The 20,341-nt window shown below is 46.0% G+C and overlaps 1 protein-coding gene across 1 annotated transcript in view; it reads right to left on the bottom strand.

Annotated features, from left to right (window-relative positions):
* Window positions 1–156: 156 nt before the first annotated feature.
* The window catches only part of LAMC1 (laminin subunit gamma 1), a 70,000-nt gene continuing 49,815 nt past the window's right edge, over window positions 157–20,341 (bottom strand). Inside the window, exons 8-32 of the mRNA XM_035898067.1 lie at window positions 18,899–19,065; window positions 17,572–17,760; window positions 15,490–15,607; window positions 15,292–15,390; window positions 15,051–15,187; window positions 14,069–14,191; window positions 13,792–13,981; window positions 13,463–13,575; window positions 11,930–12,151; window positions 11,647–11,835; window positions 9,995–10,240; window positions 9,513–9,666; window positions 8,910–9,052; window positions 7,999–8,177; window positions 7,684–7,840; window positions 5,219–5,424; window positions 4,709–4,788; window positions 4,199–4,336; window positions 3,860–4,004; window positions 3,150–3,299; window positions 2,627–2,741; window positions 2,060–2,259; window positions 1,671–1,829; window positions 1,020–1,119; window positions 157–570 (exon numbers count right to left, since the gene is read on the bottom strand). Of these exons, the coding sequence (XP_035753960.1) occupies window positions 314–570; window positions 1,020–1,119; window positions 1,671–1,829; window positions 2,060–2,259; window positions 2,627–2,741; window positions 3,150–3,299; window positions 3,860–4,004; window positions 4,199–4,336; window positions 4,709–4,788; window positions 5,219–5,424; window positions 7,684–7,840; window positions 7,999–8,177; window positions 8,910–9,052; window positions 9,513–9,666; window positions 9,995–10,240; window positions 11,647–11,835; window positions 11,930–12,151; window positions 13,463–13,575; window positions 13,792–13,981; window positions 14,069–14,191; window positions 15,051–15,187; window positions 15,292–15,390; window positions 15,490–15,607; window positions 17,572–17,760; window positions 18,899–19,065 (3,976 nt within the window). The 3' untranslated portion in view covers window positions 157–313. The remainder of the gene's footprint in view (window positions 571–1,019; window positions 1,120–1,670; window positions 1,830–2,059; window positions 2,260–2,626; window positions 2,742–3,149; window positions 3,300–3,859; window positions 4,005–4,198; window positions 4,337–4,708; window positions 4,789–5,218; window positions 5,425–7,683; window positions 7,841–7,998; window positions 8,178–8,909; window positions 9,053–9,512; window positions 9,667–9,994; window positions 10,241–11,646; window positions 11,836–11,929; window positions 12,152–13,462; window positions 13,576–13,791; window positions 13,982–14,068; window positions 14,192–15,050; window positions 15,188–15,291; window positions 15,391–15,489; window positions 15,608–17,571; window positions 17,761–18,898; window positions 19,066–20,341) is intronic.

Below are 20,341 nucleotides of genomic sequence, written 5' to 3' on the forward strand. Positions count from 1 at the left end.
TCATCCTTGCACTAATCAAAGGGAAACTGTCTGAGAAAGGGGCAAAGGCAGAGTGCTCAGTAAGACAATTTATATAAAAAACCCCCTTTGATGCCCAAAGACGGATATTTAATTTGCTTCTCTTAAAAAAAAAAAAAACCAAAAAAAAAACCCAACAAAAACCTTTCAACTTATCCTGATTTGAAAAGAAAACAGTGGCTGCGAGCAGCAAAGAGTTGGGGATTTGAAGAAGGTAATGTGTGTTAAGGCACTCCATAGCCAAACCACCGCTCCACCACTCACCAGGGGAATACCTCCCACCCCCAGCGCACCCTTAGGGTTTCTCAATGGACGGGGTGTTAAAACAGCCAGACGGCAAGGTCTTCTTGATGTCTTCCAGGTTGCTAATGTCCTTCAGGATCTCTTCAATGTCCCTGTTGTAGGCCTGTATCGCATCATCTTGCTTCCTGGCTTCTCTCTCAAGGAAAGACACTTTCTGGTCCAGGTCACTCTCTTTCATCTGGTCTTTGGCACTGTTCAGGGTTCCCTCAATCTCATTCAGTTTGTTCAAGTCCACTGTCTCCAGTTGCCCTGAAAAGCCAGAAGCAAACAGTGAAGTCCATTAAAAAAAAACCAAAACCAAAACAAAAAACCCCCCAACCTTTGACGCATTGGTTTTGTGTGCTTACATAGCTGAGCCCATACCAGGACAGAGGTCTCCATTGGGCCATCTCTCCATTAGAAACAGCATTTGACCAACCAAACACATTACACCACCTCCACCTCAACAACGCTCCTCAGCTCACAGAAAAGCAGTACCGAACATTGCACAGCAAGCTCTGAGGCCACCCCAGGGGGGAAAAACAAACAAAACCCTTGCTGAAAACATGCAAACCCCATTTCTAGAAGTGAAGAGACCCATTTGATTCATGACACAGCACCGTCAGGGAAGCCAGCACATCATGCCAGCTGCCAGCACTGCAATATCAGAAAGCAGGAAAACACTCAAAAGGCGTAAGGCACATTAAGGACAGTCTTACCTAATTGATCCAGCAGGTTATTAATGACAGCAAGCAAGCTGTTCACAGAGTTCTTCGCTTTTCTTGCATTGTCTTCTGCCTCCTGGGCAGCCTGTGAGGCCTGCAGGATATAAAAAAATGAGAGCAAAAAGGCTGTAGGGATTACGAAACCGTTGCCTCTCCTTTTCACAGGTCTGCCCAGGCAGTTAGTCACACACATCCCTGGCTCCTCTCTTCAGGATAACACCCCTGGGCTGAGATCTTTATCATAGCACTGGCAAAGGCTGACAAACTTCAAATAATGAGTTTTCTGATTATTTCAGGATGGGGATCACTGATAACAGAGAGGGACTTCGCAGAAGAAGTCAGAACAGACTCAATAGGGCTACAGTCACATTTCAGTTAAAATAAAAGGAAAGTGTTGCATTAAGAAAACTAGCTCTCAAATTCCAGCAGGAAACCTATGCTAATGCCACCAGAGGTGCTCCTTTGCTCGTCTCATGTTTTCAATCCCACTTAAAACTTGGAAGAGACTGAATACTGACTGGACGCATACTGACTGGACCCAGCGCTGTCTTTAGCAAGAGGACAGCGGGAGAAAAGCCTGCATCACCAGGACAGCAGGGAGAAGGCACCGTCTTGCCACTCCTGCCACCTGCCAGCGTTACTTACCATGCCTGCCATCATCATGTCCTGCTCGGCATCATCCTGTTTCCGCTTCAGCTCTTTTTCTGCATCCTGTAGTTGCTTCATCATGTCATCTACTTCTCTGGCCAGCCCCGTCACATCAGCAAAAGTCTTGTCAGCTTCAGCTTTGGTAGCAGCGGCACTCTACAGCCAACAAAGGGAACAGGATGGAAAAAGGTGGTGAAGGTGCAGAACCTCCTTCAATCCTTACTGCCAAAATGCACCGATTTCCTATCATGCCACATTTTGTATTCCCTAGTGGGGAATACAGCAGAAAGCACAGGAGGCTCATCAGGAAATACTGGAACAGAGGAGGTTATACAGTCACACACCAACATCACAGGGGGGTGGCTCCAGAACTCCAAAGGACTCACCTTCTGAACAGAACCGGCGATTTTCTCAGCATCATCTGCTTTAGTCTTGGCTTCACGGGCATCAGCAGCAGCATTGCCAAGTGCCAGCTCTGCCTGGCGTGTCTTATTGTTGGCTTCAGCAATGGTCTGGGTAATGGCAGGAATCTTTTTCAGTGCCTCCTCGGCTGCTGTCTTGTTATCATTCACCCGCTTATCAAAATCTAAGAAAGGGCAAAACAGGTTCTTATCACTTGCTCTAGAAGAGCCTTGGGACATTTCTTTGATCAATCTTTGATTTGCTTTTCCACCTTGACATCAGAGGGATGAAAAGCAAACTGGGGTGTGGGGGAGTATATGCTTGTAGCTCTCCCTATTACACCTGATGCTAAATAAGGAACTTAAACAAAAAGCAGATTTCTAGTCACTGAAAACACTTCTATTTTTTTCTTTAAAGAAAAAAAAAAAAAAAGCCGAAAGAACACACCCGACACTCAGGTGATAGCATAGACTGTTTGACCAAGATACCCTACTGCCAAGTTACTCGTTACACAGGAATTGAAGGATTCACTGCAAGTGCTTTCTCTTTACCTTTCAGGTTGCTGAGAATGGTATTAGCCTCCTGTAGTGTGCCATTGCCCTTCCGAGCAGCTTCTTCAGCCAGGGCTTTTGCTGCATCTGCTCGAGCCAGGAGCTGGTCTGCAGTCTAAGGAGACATACATGTTATGTATCAAAATATTCTTACCTTTTGAAGGACAGCCATCTAGGTGTATCAAAAAGCATTGCTTGGCCTGAAACACCGCCATACAGAACAGTGTTCAACCCTGAATGGCAATGCTTCCTCTGGAACCATCTGAATTTAGGTACTTTTGGAATACTGTTCTGAATACAAAGACAACACAACACCTGGCAAGCATCCGGTATTCTCCTACATAGCCCCAATGCCATTGCTTTTACCAGCTTTTGGCATCTCCTTTCCAGGACCACTCTTCAGTATTCTTGTAAGTAACAAGCAGCGCTAAGACTGAATAAAACAAATCTTTTGTATCTGGCCAGTTACTTGTTTGTCTTTGTTTTTTCCAGGGAACAAAAGCCTGCACAAGACAAAACTGACCTGCTGCTCTGTCTTCCCTTTCTCCAAGAGGTTCTTTACTTCTAGCTCCTTTCCTTTCATGTCTTCTCTTAAGTCCTCATAATCCTTCAGCTTCCTGGCAATTAGCTGATCCAACTCCTCCGCTTCCTTTTTGATCTTATTTGCTTCATTCTGCAGGTGGAAATCAAAAACAAATGCAGATTCCTGAATGTTAAAGAGTTTCTGAACAGGTGGCAAAACACATTATAGTTTCTAACCATCAAACAAGCAGAAGCTAAGGTGGGTTCCCATCTTTTACAATTACAGCTGTAACTTTGCCTTCAAAGCTCTGAATAGCACAAGGGTCAGTGCAACAAAGGACAGAGGCTGCAAATAGTTACACATGCAAGAAATCTACTGCACTACAGTGAGTACAGGAGAGGGAGCAGTTCTGCAGACTTCAGAGGGAGCTGAAATTTTTGCGCTTCTCTGATCAAGCTGTTTGGCAAACAACGTTTCACTCAGTTTTTTGTCCTTCTGAGAATGGGGGAGGTGGGGGTTTACGCATGCATAAAAGCTGAAATGCAGAAATGTGGATCATGCCTGGATGGACAAAGATTCCACACACTGTTCTTATGCAGAGAAACATTAGCAGAGCACATACAAGGTATGTCAGCAACCTAACACACCACTACAATGCACGTCCTCATTGATCTTTAGCAAACACTGTGCACGATGCTTCCCACACGTACCTCTAGCCCCGTGGAATCCACAGTAGGCAGACTGGTGAGATTAGCATAGATCTGCAGGGCTTTGTTTCCAGCTTCCTCTGCCTCCGCAAGCACCTTGTTGGCCTGTTTCTCCAGGTCTCGAGAAATGTTCCTTGCTTGATTATACCTAAAAAACCCCAAGGATCCAGTTATGCTACATTTATTTTTGTAGAACTGAACTTATTAGTGAGAGGAGAGAGGCTAAGAAATTGAAAGCCAACTCCCATAAAATGCAAAGCATACAATGCTACAGAAGGCATCTTAGTTTTAAGCACTGCTCTAAAGCCAGGAAATAAAAACAATTTCCTGTTACTGACTCACTTCTGGTTGAGCTCATCAATGTCATTTGCAGTTTGGTTTTCTCCAGCCAGGGTCTTCAACAGCAGTTGATACGCTTCTGTGGAAGTATCATTTGCTGCCTTGGCTATGCGAACAATCTCATCAGCTTCTTTTTTGTGTCTGGAAAAGATTACAGAAGAAAAATAATGCCATTAGAATTGTTAGCCAGTGGTTTCTATCCTCAGTTCCAGATTTTATTCTCTCTTACTTTTCCTTCCTTCACCCAGATTTGCAATGGAAGATGCTGTTTAAGACCATCACTCCAGCAGTGCCCACAAGATTGGCTGAAAGGCACTGCTATGGTTGCACATGTCCTTCATTCACATGTCTAGTGTTTTCCCTCAAAGATACATAGGCATGCACCCACAGTGCCAGTCTCTTACTCAAAGGGCATGTGTTTTGTATCAAGCAAATTAAATTTTGCTTCCCCCTTGTAGGAACCAGCAGGGCCCTGATGCAGGCTGTGAGGAGCACGTCTTGCCACAAACCTACCTTTCAGCTAGCTTACGGGCCTCTTCTGCTAAAAGAGTCATGTTGTTAGGGTCCCCGCTTGACTCTGGAGGTGTAATGGACTGGAAAAAAAGGAAGAAGAAGGATAAATCTTAAAGCTCTTTTTATATCTTTTATTCATATTGGCTTTAAATATTTATTGTCATGATCTAAATGCTTAGAGATGTGTCTAACCCACTTCGGGCTTCTCTGTATTTTTTTCTTAAGCCCATGCAGTTTCCCCCACTGGTTATCTCTTAAAAACAAAGGTGCTTTGGTATTTATTTAGGGCTTCCTACATTGGTTTCTTTGAGCAGGGGCTAAGATACAATCTATGACAGACACTGGTGATACTCCTTTATTTATTTCCCATGATCTTAGGTAGGGGAGAAGATATTTCCATAGCAAATTTGCTATATGAGAGAGAGAACAAGCAGAGAAACACACCACAGGCCACAGAAAGGAAAGGCCCTCTCCTCTCAGAACCACATGGGATCTTGGCAGCATACTCACCACATTGTCAGCTGCCATCTTTGCCTTCTCAAGCATACTAGAAGCTAAGCTGATCAGGTCCTCTGTGTCCTCCACCCGCACACGGGCTTGCTCCGCCAGGTTCTCTGTCTCCCGCACTGTGCCCTGGATGTTCCTCAGCCTGTTGAGCTGACTCACTAGAGTGCTGTTGATGTCTTTGAGACGATCCATGAGGCCCTGATCCACGTCTGAAACACATGATATAAAAGAGAAGCAAAGTTAATTACAGCAGGAAGAGAAGCTGGAGCAGCTTCTTACCACTGCAGGCAACACGTTGATAGGTTAATCCCCTATTGAAAGGGAACCAGCAAAGCTGTTTTGCAAGTCAGTCAGCTTGAGATCAAAGTCATCATCAGAATGTGCACCAAATATGAGAAATGAAAAGTCATTAACCACTAACAAGACAGTCCTGCTGAGTGTTCGAACCAACGATGATGGGCAATTTTGCTTTCAGAATCATGTTTCACCTCTATCATTGACATAAAAAAGACAACAGAGCTGTTCCTCAAGATGTATGAAACATCTGCTTTGTGAATTCTCTTTAGCTTCACTCCTAGAAAGTATGCAGATATGGAGAATAGTGGGGCTGTACGTTATTGCCCACTTTGGGCAATGGTGGCTACTCCCAAGCTAGACACAGTCTCCATATGGAGCCAGAAGATGTGCTTAATAGCAAACCCACCCCAAACTCCTTCCCAAACCAAAGGGATGACAAAAGCTAGCAGAATAGAGCCTTGGTTCTCCAATCTGTAGGACCTATGAGCCTCCCAAACTTCCCCAAATTTTTGGACTACCAGGTAACTCCCCACAACAGTGTCTTAATAATGGAGCCATGAAAGCACAGATACATGCCTCGTGACCAGGGGCAATTACTTTTGAAAAGGTGAGAGCGTTATTGACAGATCAAGTACAAGCAGAAGCCTACAGGCCTCCAAAATTAAGATTCTTCCCACATCTGCTGCCTTGACTTTGCAGTACATCTTCAGTATTGAACATGAACACTTGACACATTTCAAAAACACACTACAAACTACATATCAAGTAGAAAAACACAAATAAGTGCTACAGGTGAGCACAGACTTTTGCAAGGGTAGTTTTTGTTGCACTTAATTTGCCTCTTAGTTAAGGAAGAGCAACAAAGCTGGTGAAGGGTGTAGAGCACAAATCTTATGAGGAACAGCTGAGGGAACTGGGGTGTCTTCTGCCAAGTAACAAGCAATAGGACAAGAGGAAACAGCTTCGAGTTGCACCAGGGGAGGTTTAGATTGGACATTACGAAAAATTTCTTCACAGAAAGGGTTGTCAAGCATTGGAATGGGCTGCCAAGGGAAGTGGTTGAGTCCCCATCCTTGGAGGTATTTAAGACACGCAGATGTGGTGCTTCGCTTAGGGTTTAGTGGGGGACTTGGCAGTGTTAGGTTAACAATTGGACTCAATGATCTGAAGGGTCTTTTCCAACTTAAATGATTCTATGGTTCTAAGAGGTGGAAAGAAAGATGAAAAATACCACCACAAAACCCAGTCCATTCCCTCACTTTTCTCCAATCCCCACCCTCCTACCGCCCTACATGCGACCACTATCTAGGCATGGATGCCAAGCAGGCAGTATAAAGCTACTTCATCTAAAACTGAGAAGAGCTTCCATGATCATTCCCATTGTCAGGAATTTTCCCAAGCAAACAAGTGTTAGATGCGTGTCAGCTTTTTCCCAGCTTCGCACAAAGGGACAGTTTTTTTCAAAGTGGTCCAAAATCACTGAACCAAAGCCCAGGGAACATCTTTCACTGTAAAGTCAATAATTGCTCTTCTCCAAAACACACATTAGCTTATACATATAGAAGTCCCCAGGGACAAATCACTGTCACATTGCTTAACGTCCTGCTCACAGACATCCTATGGCAGATGATGGTACAAGAATCAGTTTGAAGCAGAGTTTAACAGTAAAAATAGCTGCAGCCCATCACAACAGCACTTTTCAGAACACTTTATGGTGGGATAATTAAGTTTGCCCAGAGGATTTTGGAGTCTTCATTCTGATTGCTGATGATATCCCAACAAGAACTGCTTTATTCCAAGATGTCTGAGGAAATTTATAAGCATAATAAATAGGTATATTGGAAAGTCTTCTGCTTGTTTAACAAGTAAGTAAAAACCTCTTTTGCATCTGGAGAAGAGGGTAACACATAAAATACTTTCATCTCTATAGAGCTAGATGCAGATCTTTACTTTGCATGTACAACAGAGACTACTGAGAGAACAGCAGGGATAAAAAGCACAGCCGCTGTTGTTTTGATAACAACATACACTGTCACAGCGCTATCTGAAATAGCTGCCTGTCCTGATGCACAGCATAGGCTTCAAATAAAACACGCTGTGTCCAAAGGGAACAGGAACATCAAGCAAAGAGCTCATTTCATGTTGGTCCACATCTGATCAGGTCTACTCACCTTTACTGTTCTGTGCTTCCTGGAGCAACTCCATAACATCTCTTTCCGCCTGCTTCAACCTCTCTTCAAAGGCTTGATCGGTTACAGTTTCTTCTCCTGTACCCAGATTTGCTATAAGATTTTCCAGCTCCCGCAACCTCTCTCTTTGCTCTGCCACCTACACAAGAGGGACAGAACACAGCTATGACAGAGCAAAGCACCTTGAACCTCTCTGCTTCCAGCAAGCATCAACCAGCCATGGGTGTAAAAGCCACTGCACAAGTGGGCATGTGCCACCGTCTCCAGTGGCACCAACAGCAGCACTTGTGGCCTTACCTTATCTTTCACTAATCTGTAACAGGCTGGACACTCTTGGCAGCCTGGCCATGAGCGGTTGTAAAAATAGTTCTCTTCACACTGGTCGCAGCGGTTGCCCACGAAGCCTTCCTTGCACTCACAGCGACCGTTCTCCCGGCACTGTAGGGAGCGCGAACCCTCAGGATCACAGTCGCAGGCTGCAGGTAAGTTAAACCTCAGTCAGACTGGAGGAGAGGCAGAAATACCCTAAAACCCACAGGGTGAGAGCATACCCTCAATACCCTAAAAGGTCTGCAAGAGCAACAGGGCACAAACCCACAGCTGGAGCCTTGCTCCTGATCGGGCTTGTACACACAGCAGGGCACTCCGTCTAGCTGGACACAACATTCTTTGCCTGTGTTCACAGTGTTGCTATTGCATCTCCCACAAAACATTATATTTTTCTACCCCATTTCATTGTAACCAACTGCAGGTAATTTTTCTGCTCTTTACAGGCAGGGATATGGAGGAGGAAAGTTTGGATCATCCCATTTTTCAATCATGTTTACAAGATCTGTTGCTCCTTAAGACAGAATCTGTATATTCAGGCCATCTGTAGAGTAGCTGTGCAGAGATTTAACAGTAGGAAACAGGACTGTTGCAAGACAAGATTCAGAGAATGTATTTACACTGAAGAGAAGAGGGTATCTAATAAGTTGGAATTCTTCCTACCCCCAATTTAAAAAAAAAAATAAAAAAAAATAAAAAGGTGATAAGCTATTGTAACAGATCAAATTTCACCATGCAGGGTGTGGACATAAAAGTGCCAACATCTGCTGTGATGAAAAGCAAGGCAAGAAAGTATCTTCCCAGAGACAGGAGAAAAGCAGAGGCAAGGCTGGCTGGGCAACTTCCTTCCCATCTGCCTCGCTCCAGCCCTTCAGACTTACGTTTACAGCCTTCGGAGCCAAAGCCAAAGTGGTTGACCTCACATCTGTCACAACGCTGGCCGGCGATGCCGGGCTGGCACTCACACTGCCCAGTTCGGATGTCACACTGGCCGTTGGTGGAGCCCAGCGCGTGGCAGTTGCACCTGGGGGAGGCAGCTGCGCGTCAGGCAGTGACGCAGAAGGGAGGCACGGGTGAAGCACCTCTCCGCAGGAGCCCTAACAAGCACAGCTCAACATTTCCATTTGCCGAAAGTCACTTTTCTTGCTGTGCAGATGCAGGACGAGAGGCACTGAGCCTTTGAACCATGCAAGGTCACTTGGTGCCTGCACTAAAAAAGGAACCCACGAGCCCCTCCTACCAACAATCGCACAGTCACGTGGCGCTTTTCTATTTAAAACCCTGATTTAGAGCTATTTATAAAGTTATTTTTAAGTCAGGCTTTTTGTACAGCCTTCATAGCTGCTCCTTGACTGCTGCTCTTCCCCACCTATAGCACACCACCAGTTATTTGGGACAAACAACACGTTCCTGCACACGGTAAGCACAGACACCCCTTTCGCCCCAAAAGCAGGCTCTTTGCCCCAAGCCAATGCGAACGTCACCTCTCACAGCCACGTCCACTCTGGAGGTTGAAGAAGCCAGGCTCACAGGCACTGCAGTCCCTCCCAGTGACGTGAGACAGGCACTCGCACTGCCCGGTGACTTGATTGCAACTCGTCTGCTGATTCACAGTGCCGTAGGGATTGCAGTGACAAGCTGCAAAAATAAAAGGGATGGAGAAATATACAGAAAGTCAGAAGTCCCTTGTGGTGTTAGTGCTCTGCTAGTCAGTCCCTAAATGGGCCCAGATCCAAAACATGTGGCAGCCCAGCCCCTGTATCACACAATGCTTTTGCTTTGATGGCAGTAAGCACCCACAAACACAAGCATTTTAGCAAGCTAGAACCACCAAACCACGATAAAGCCATGCACCGCTGCTGACGGGCACGAACAACAGCCTGATGTTATGTCCTAACAACACATCAGGGAACAGCAGCTCTTGGGGAAAAAAACATTTTTCAAAGCAAGAGGAACCTGCTCACACCTCTGCACTTGTCAGCAGGATCGGGGGCGAGGGGATTCCCGAAGAAGCCATCTTTGCAGCGGTCGCAGTAGAAGCCTGCGGTGTTGTAGATGCACTTGAGGCACTCGCCCGTCTGGCGGTCGCAGTTCCCCACGGCGTTGGGATCGATGTTGTCATTGCACTGGCAGAGGCGGCAAGGCCTCACAGCACCATTTTCACCCAGTGGGTCTCCAAAATAGGCATCATCACACAGCTCACACCTCTTGCCTGGGATGTGACAGAAACACATGTGTTGCAGCAGAAAGCCCTTTGCTCCCATCTCACCCGGGCCCCCTCTGCAGCCCCTTCTGAAAAGTAAACTTTCCAGCTTCCTTCCCTTTCATCCTTCTGTTGGAGCCAGAAAAGTGCACAAAACCACACACGAATCCCTCCCCATCTCTAAATTTAAGCCGCTTTTTCACTGGAATTATGCGTTATGAATTATTTCAGCTCCTCTTTTCCCTCCTTTCCCTTTAAGGCAAACCTATTTGTTGTAACCTGTTGTTAATTTAAGAGTCTAAGCAGGTAGAGCTCCATGGGGCATCACTGCTCCAGGAAGCCCCACTGCCAATGACATCTGTCCAACCTCCACAGGCAGCCACTGAAGCATCCAACTCAGCAGCTCCCTACACTTACTGCAGATCAGACCTCCCCAGCCACCTATAAGCTCCATTTCTTAGGCAGTTCTTGCACACGCAAACCCTCTTTCCCCTCACCTTTCCTCTCACATCCCAAGAAGGTGGCAGGAGACAGAAGGAACTCTTGTGCAATCACATAGCTACAAGTAAAGATGAGCTTGTACTGAAACCTGAGCTGCAGGGAACCTGGACCCCTGGACTCCACTTTGGTTCATGAAATAATGGCACCCATGGGAATGAGCTGCCTCTGTGCTTGGTCAGGGGCTTTTCTAATCATTTCAAGCATTTACAGGTATTCTGTACTTTGGACTCTGCCACGCCAAGCATAAAATCAGCAGACAAGCACGGAGGCTGCCAACCATCCTAAAGCTTCCTTGCTGTTTGCAGGCAGAACAAAAGGCTCTGCTTAACAACTCAGGTACATGCTCAGACTTCATGGTTTATCACTAAGAAGAGATCTGTACTTGTTCACCTCTTAAAAACTGCTGAGCATAAATTTGGTCTCGTACTTTTTAGGCAGTGTTTGTGAGTCACTGCAGCCTTCCTGCTTTTCCTAGGGAAGGCAAGGGCCCTCCCCTGCAAGCATCCCACAGTGCCGCTCTGGCTGGTGAACTGCATCTTCTAATTTTATTTCAGTCTGACCTGCCTTCCTGGCTCTTTTAAATCTATCCTATTTTCTACCCAACACTGTACAATTAACAGAGCTCTATTAGAAGTTAGCACAGCTCACCCACATAGCACAGAAACATTCAGACTTTACACAGATTAAACCTTTGTTTCCCTTTTGTTCTCAAGAGACAGGCACAAAGAACATGGGTAGCCCTGAGCCTCACACAGGACAGAAAATAAGGCTGAGGAAGGGAGAAGCATTTGAACTAGAAGACACCGCAGCTTTGAGCGCTACTCACTGCAGGTCAGAGCCCCAGAACTGGCAGGAGACACATTTCCACAGGCACGTGGGGTGTAGAGAAGAAAACTTTTTGTGTAGGAACAGACCTGTAGTGCCAGCCTGGCAGCTGGTGCACACAACTTCCTTCGTGCGGGGCACGATGGCACAGCTCGAGCCGCCTGGGCATGGGCAGGGCTGGCAGTCTGAGGCCGTGCCCGCTGTCGCATCTCCATAATACCCATCGCTGCACTTCTCACAGTGAGACCCTGCTGTGTTATCCCTGCAGTTGCACACTCCTGGAATAAAGAGGAACACGGGGTTTGCTTCATCATCTAACCCAGAAAGAAGAACCACCCTCTTTCTGCTCCCTGTTTTATCAGCCCCTCTTACCAGTCTCAGGCTCACATGTTTCGCTGTGCCCATTGCAAGCGCAAGGCACGCAGGGGCTGTAGGGCCCAAGGCTTGGTGTTTCTCGACGGTATCCAGAGGAGCAGCGCTCACAAAACTGCCCCTCATATCCTGCTGGACAGGAGCAGCTCTCCACCCAGGCCACGGGCACACCAGGTCCAGGACGAGCACTTGTCATGGTAACGTCATCCAGGTGGCCAGCACCTAGAAAGCGCAGAGAGGAGAAACTCATTGTAACCACAAAGGCTCTCATCACCACTTCACCAAACACATATTTGAATGGTACAGGAGACAGAATGGTGGATGCTTCGCAGTTGGTAAGGTGAATCAAGAAGCAAAACCCTCCAGGACAGATCAGAAAAGCTTAAAGGGCACACGCAGGGCAGGCAAGTTGAGAATAACAATACAGAGGAAGATGCTGAGAACAGCACGTGAGCAAGTATGGTCAGTTAAAATAAGTTATGTTTTGCATGCATATGGTTTCAATTTCCAAATGAAATACCAAAATCAATTCCTGTCTCTCTAGGGAGGACAGACCACCTCTTTAATACACGATGTCTAACACAGTGTCTGCAAACCGTGCCTCAGGGCAAACTCTTCAGCTATCCCTCTCAGGCCATTCCTTTGTCCGGCATTTGAAAGTTTCCCCCTCGACACCCAGCCCCTTCCCTGGAGCAGAACTGAGCCTGGACACAAGGTAGCTGGTTTTTAACTTACAGCAGTGTGCTTGTACCGCCACAGCAGCAGCAAAGCACCAAGCAGAGCCTCAGTTCCCACATATTAGCAGCGGCTACAGCACTCAGGGGGTGGCTTGCTCCACATCTTTCCTCCCCACCATTTCACAACCCCACATTGCTCTTTACAAGCCACCTCTACTGAAAACACTTGCAGCTTTCACCTCTACTGAAAACACTTGCAGCTTTCCCACCTTCCCCAAATGCAAATTCATCATTTGCATCTTTCTGCAAAAATTCTTCAAATGACAATACCCAATATATACCAAATAATTTTGCTCCTAATTTGTGCCCTATTTTTGTAAGCCCTCGTTACATGGAATTTTCACTCAAGTTCAGTACAGGCAGTGCTTTTGAGACCTCATCCGTCCCATTTGTCATGCCAAGGCAAGACCAGGAAACAGGGGGGGATGTAACCATCCCCAACGTAGCAGAAACTGAAGCTAAATGTTGTCAACTCCCTACATCTCTCCTGCTGTGTCCTTGAGGACTCTGTGCTATGTATTTCTACTATTCTGGAAGACATTGGCTATGCAACACAGCAAAACCCCCATATTTAGAAGCAAAGAATCAGTAGGTACTCAGCTTCCAGACTCTCAAAGGCAGCACCTTTCTCCCCAAACTCCTCTCCAGGAGGTCTGGGAGAAGTTGTTAGACAGGAAGACCAGAAGAAAAGCAGTCATCATGAGCTTTGCCAACTAACTCACCACAGCTATTTATGTCCGGGCCCTAAAATAAAGCAACCCAAGCATTAGATGGATGGGTCTGCCCAGCAACTTACTTCTCTCGCTGTATGTCCCACGGATCTTGATGGAAGTCAAGTTGTGGAGAAGCTTCTGGAAGTCAAATGCTGTAAGAGCAGGCCTCCATGGGTAATCTGTAGCCTCGTGAAGCCTATGGAGAAGAGCCATATATCACCAGCAAAGCTTTCAGACGCTAACAGCTGTGCCCTTTTAAAGCACCCTTTCCAACAGTGGTATGCTATTGCAAAATACTTCACATACACTTACGCAACGCTGCTAGACAGCAAGCTTCTTCTCAAGAGCTCAGATGCCAGGGACACCATAGGCTGTCCCAGCTGCTCCAACCACACCTGGGGAGTCCTCTCACCTGAATGTGTAGATCAGTGCATTCTCGCTGGGGTAGGGGTTGCCCTGGGCAATGAGTGGCACTGACACTCTCAGCCCAGCCCCTTCCAGCACCAGGTCCTCTGCAGAGAGGCGTGTGTCCCGTCTGTCCACACGGAAGGAGAAGGTCAGGTTTTGCCCATAACTCAAAACCTGGTTGCCCAAGAACTTGCCTGAAAGGGAAAGAAATCCTTGCAGTTAGGGGACAGAACAGAAAGGACACAAGTAGCATAGAAAGCCTCGCTTCTCGAATGACCTACGTGGTGCAACAAAATACATGGGGAAGTAGCTGTCCGAGATAACAGAGATATCCTGGGTCTCCGCACTCCACTGGAGTAAGACTTCAGAGCCATCACGCTGCTCAGCACGCCACTCATCCTCTCCTGAAAAATCAAAAGTGAAAAATTAACGCCCTTTGAAGACATAGCTTTGCACACACTTCTCATGCCATACTCCACACTGCTCATATATAACTAATCTATAGTCTGTACACTGGCACTAATGGACTATAGAAAGTAGCTGTGCAGAACATAGATAGCAAACATCATCTTTCCAATTTAAGCCCCTAACTTGAGGGCTGACTTGAACCCTCTGAACTTTGAACCCTATGACAACTACTTGTTCAAAATCTTCTTTTCTAAAAAGCTTTAAGCAGGGATAGGAAAACCTGTGGTCCCCCATGACTTAATGCGAGTTTCAGCCTTCATATGAACTGTTCTCCAGTGGAATTTTAATTAAAAAGATGTTCTTTTCATACTATGCAGCACAAAAACATGCATACACAGGAAACTGACTGTATGAAAAGAGATTTCTCCCAAGCTTACAGACCCATCAGAAACACAACTGTATTTTATTCAGAGCCATGTAAGCCCCAAATCTAAAGTGGTTATAATCCTCTCAATCAGAAACTCCCAATTTGTTTCTAAAATTAGGAAAATGCCCCCTTGCCAGCACCTCTCTCAAGCTACAAAAGGTTTACATTTACAGGTCTTGCTTGCACCTGCACTGGGTGCCTGAGGCCAGAGCTGTGAATTATTTCCTCCCGAGCTGAACAAGTGAGCTGCAGACTGGGAAGCTCCCAGTAACTTCAGCAGTAACTCAGCACTTCCAAAAGAGGGATCCTGGACCTGCCTGCCAAGGTCTGCAATCTTGTACAGAGAGAAAGGAGCAGAGGTTTTTTTTAATCGCTTCTGACTTGAGTTTACAGCCCAACCCCAAGGTACAAAGGAAGCTCAATTTTACCAAACTGGAAGCTGGAGGTGATGCTGTAGATACTGTAGCCGATGGCATTGGTGCAGACTGAAGAGTGTCCAAAACAGAAGCAGGGGGTACAGCCCCTTGGATTGGAGGAATCCAGATGGAAAAATCCAGGTTTGCATCTGAAGATGTGAAGGAAAGAGAGTTAATTTCCCTGATGCTTACCTCAGGCCATCGCTCGAATGTTTCTCATTCTTGAAACAAAGCCACGGGAAGAGAAACTCACCTCTCACAGTGGAAACCTTCAACATTGTCCTTGCACGTACACCGTCCTGTCTCGACATTGCATTCCCCTGTGCTGCCAGCAAGATTGCAAGAACAGGGCCTGAAAGAGCCAGGAGAGAGGATAACTCATTAAGACCCACACAGAGAAAGTTCTAAAAGGTGCTTAATTTTTCTTTTAGAGAGCAGCAGTACCCCTTACCTGCAGCCGGCTTCGGAGAGGGAGTGGAAACCTGGCTGGCACCGGTCACACTTCTCACCCATCACACCAGGTTTGCAGCTGCACTGGCCGTAGCTGTCACACTGCGTGCTGAGGGAGCCTGCAGGGAGAGCAGGGACAGGCACCTCAGCAGACCCACCCAGCTCTTGTAGCCTGTGATTTTTTCAACTTTACAAAATGGCAAGAAATATGGGAAAAGAATGTGGAAAGCACAGCTTCAAGCTGATGAGTGACAGCTTACCTGAAGACTGCCTTTAGTTCACAGGGATTTTTCTCCTAGCCACTCTAGAGATGTGAATTGTTATCTAGTCTTCCAAACTATATTCAGCTTTAAGTATTCCTATCAACCAACCTTTTTATATATAATTTTAACTTCAAAGTTCATTCTTGTCCTTATTCCTGTTTAATTCCATGCTGTTTTACCCCGCAACGCACTATTTCCGAGATTTTATTCCCTGAATCCCTTGTGTTCTCCCTAATCACCATCTCCCCTTTGCCAGGGGATATCCTGACCTCTCCCTTTCACTCTCTAAATTTCCTCCCTTGACTAAACCACCTCCTCAGAACAAGGCTGCATGTGCCACTACTAACCCTAACAAACTCTTCAGCAAAACCCTTATTTTTGGCAGGATGTCTTTCTCAATACTGCTCTGTTCAAGCAGACTTGCACAAAAAGCAGCAGTAGGTTTCTTTAATCTGTGGTGGTCAAGATGTTTTCTCCGAAGCACCAGTGTAGCTGTCAGCACTCTAAGTGTTAACTACCAGGAGAAAAGTATTTTAATATACATAAATAGTTGCTTCTTTCCACTTCAGTCCACACCAGAAGATTATAGCGAAGTGAATAGTTATAAGATGATTAGGCTGGACAGAACAAAGCAACTCACAAAACCTTTACCATATACAGCCAAAGTTCAACTCTACTTTGCAGTCCCACTTATGATTATTTAGGAAAAAACAGTACTCAGACAAAAAATAGTAATCTAAACCTTCAAATACACTCTGGGTGCCAGTGTGCCATGGGATACAAGCTGATGGCTAAGTTATAAAGCCCTTTAACATTTGTCCTTGAAGACCCGAGAGGTCATCTCCCTGACTCTTCTCAACCATCTCAGCTGACACCAACCCTCACCCCCCTTAAAATAAGGTCTGACACGAGGACCTGGGAGAGCAGACGGAAGAAGAAAGAAGCCTTTCTTGGTCAAAAATTTCACAACTGTACAACTCTCTGACCAAATTAGATAGGAGATGTACCCTGGCAGACCTCTCGCTGGCTGCTTTTAGGGCATGCTGCAAGCAATTGCTTATTCCAGCTACTCTATTTTGGAACCTCACATCATATCTTACTATCTGTTACCCTTTTGTCTCCTTCCCCCTTATTTGCTGTGGGCTGGTGTAGTTCTGGGATCACTCCATATGGGTCAAGTGGTTCCCTTGACAACAAAAGTTTTGTTCTCCTACCAGATTTTTATTTTTTTTTTTTTTTAGAAGGAGTTTAACTACATATTTTGAGTTTACTTTGTTTTTTCTCACCCCCACCCCCTTTTGTGTTTAAGGTTTCACTGGTTTGTATTTATAGTGCTTGGATAGTCAGTAGGAGAAACTGATGCAGCTGAAGTTCACTACAATTCTTCAGTATGAACAACTTCCAGAAATACCCACTCACATCATCTTGTTTATTAAGAATTTAAATGAGCTCTTTAGTACTGGGAGTGTCCAGGGCAACACATACGCATTGGGGGGAAAAAAAACCAACCAACCAAACAACAACAAAAGACTAAGAAAAAAAACAAAGTAAAATCTATTTCAGAATACATTTGAAGGAGTAATTCCTGTAGAGGTGAACTAGCTACCCTGCCACCCCAACCCCTGTTAGATCCAAGGATAATTTAAACCAAAATACATTCCAAAAAACATCTCCTACATGGGGGGGGGGGAAGGAAAAGAAAAACAAACACAAAACCCCTCTTTTTACCCTGTAGTTTGCAATTAGCTGCATAACCGAGAGAAGAGCTGGCTCTTGTGCACGGAAGTTTGCAATCAGAAATGTTTGCTGCCTCTACTTACCAACTGGGTTGCAGCTGCAGGGCAGACATCCCTCCTCGCTCCCCAGGCGATAGAAGCTGTCCCTGCACCTTTCACAGTGGGCACCGTCGGTGTTATCTGAGCAGCCCATGCAGTGGCCCCCGTGGCCCGTCGAGCGGTACAGCTCAGGATCAAAGTAGCACTCCTGCGACCTCCCATTGCAGTCGCAAGCTGCAAAGACAAGGGTACCATCAGTGAACAGCACGTGCTGCCATCTGACCCCAACAGTCACAAAACCCACTACGCAAAGCTCAATATTAAGTTCTAGGGGAGCTAGAGTAGGAGCCTTCAACCATCATAAGACCCATACAGAGACCCCATAAGGCATTTGTGCATCAATGAGAAGAAAAAGTGGTGAGGAGACTTTCGTGGTGGTTGAACGTGGGGAGGGGGAAGCAAGGCTGTAAGGATGACACAGGCTCCAAGAGCACTCTCATCTACTTCCAGGAGAAAACCAGCATTTTCTAACCTGCTCCCTTCCATCATGTGCTGCCATTTGCAGCTGAAACACTGCCCTCCCACACAGCAACACTGATCTCAATCATGCAAACAAGCACAAGAAGATAACAGCGAGGCTGACTCCATTCTGTAAGGAGAGTTTCTCCCGTGGATTACAAATCCTCTCTGTCTAGGGAGCAGGAGACCCCGGTTTCACCGGCCTGTCAAGGGAAGCTATGGGTCTCGACCAGACAGCTGGGACCGATCAACACACAGAGAGGTCAGACAGGAAGAAAGCTTTTCTGTCTGAAAAAGCTTCCCCATAAAGTAAACTACCAGAAACCGTAGTCTGTGACACAAAACCAAGCAAATTAAATTGGCGTTCCATCACAGAGATCTGCATTCGCGGTCCGGAACTGCTACAACAGCTTCGAAATTGGATGAAATAGTCAACAAGTAACTGTTAAAAACCAATAACCCAAACACAAGATAAAGTCAGTGGATGCAAAATGAGGAGCTTTTTAAAGGGCAATTATACTCCAGCATACTAAATACAGATTTTTTTCTATGGGTCCCATAAACTACATGCCTGTACATTTTTTCAGCACACCTCTTTCCTAAAGGTCACTCCCATCCATCTCCAGAAAGGAGATCCCCCTTTCTAGGGATCTACCAGAAAGCTCCTACAAGATAGGAGTGGAATGACCAGCAGTCCCACAAAATCTCTGCTGAGAAACACCAGAACTGTGCTTAACACTGGCTAACTGCAACTGAGACAACTTAAAACCATGCAGGGCCAACTTCTGGATGCCAATGGAGGCAGGGGACCCAACCCCTGAGAGATTTTCCCCTGAAGTGTGGCCGCACATACGCAAGCATTCGTTGGCGCTCTCTGCTGTTGCTCTCCTCCACGGACGGTCATTGAAGAAAGGAAGACATTTTTCACAGTCGACCCCGAAGGTGTTGTGTTTGCAGTTGCAGACCAGCTTCCCAAGTTCATTCTTCACGCACTCACTCGCGTGCCCATTACATTTGCATCTGGTTAAAGAGACACAAGGAACAGGTATTTAAACTCCAGTGATCCAGGTCACTCACAGAGAAATCCCAAAACCAAAGCCCAGACTTGAAAACCTGAGACGAGACAAATTTGAAGGTAGATGGTCACCACAAAATTGAGAACACAACTACTGTTGTTCAGCCTACAGATGAAGAGGCTCCAGGGAGACCTTACTGAGGTCTTTCAATACTGAAAGGGAGGTTACAAGAAAGATGGAGGGAGGCTTTTTACAAGGGCCTGTAGCAACAGGACAAGGGGCAATAATTTTAAACAGAAAGAGGGTAGGTTTTGATTGGACATAAGGAAAGAATGTTTTACAGTGGGAGTGGTGAGACACTGGAACAGATTTCCCAGAAAAGTTGTGGATGCCCCATCACTGGAAATGTTGAAGGTCAGGTTGGACAGGGCTTTGAGCAACTTGATCCAGTGAAAGATGTCCCTGGCCATGGCGGGGTGGAGGTGGACTAGATAATCTTTGAAGGCCCCTTCAAACCCAAACCATTCTGTGAAACAAATGGGTGTAGCATGCTCGAGAACATTAACCAACTCCTTCGCAGCCTCTCACTAAAACAGAATAAGCCAAGTAGGAGAAGCGAAGATTTTGTTGGCTCTGCGTTAGTATATTCTCCATAGCGTCTCTCTCATGAGAGTCCAGGAAAAGGCATGCATGCTGGCCATGTGCTTGTATCAGTAAGAGATTAAATAGCACAAAGGTGACTAATACAGAAGCCCAGGGATCTCCACAGACTGGTGGTGCAGCCAATGTAAATCCCCATGTTGTCAAATCCCGGTCTTAGGACTGTTCTCTGCAAACAGTCCAAAACACTGCTCTGGTCTCAGCTCTGTTTATGAAAACATTTTGTCATCAACAATTAAGGTTTAAGCATTCTGCAATACACTTTGGCAAATGGAACAGAGAACCATGGTTGTACAATGCTTCAGATCATCATAGGATATAGCTCCCAAAATATATGTGCAGCAGAGACACTGAGATTTTTTACTTACTGTTATTCTAGGCTACAGATATAAGCAGAAAATTAATAGAATCATAGAATGTTTTGGGTTGGAAGGGACCCCTAGAGGTCATTGAGTCCAACCCCCCTGCAGGAGCAGGGACACCGCTAACTAGATCAGGCTGCTCAGAGCCCCGTCCAACCTGGTCTTGAATGCTTCCAGGGATGGGGCCTCCACCACCTCTCTGGGCAACCTGTTCCAGTGTTTCACCACCCTCATTGTAAAGAACTTCTTCCTTATATC

This window comes from Egretta garzetta, unplaced genomic scaffold (genome assembly GCF_000687185.1).
Source record: "Egretta garzetta isolate BGI_Z169 unplaced genomic scaffold, ASM68718v1 scaffold187, whole genome shotgun sequence".
In the NCBI taxonomy this organism is placed as follows: domain Eukaryota; kingdom Metazoa; phylum Chordata; class Aves; order Pelecaniformes; family Ardeidae; genus Egretta; species Egretta garzetta.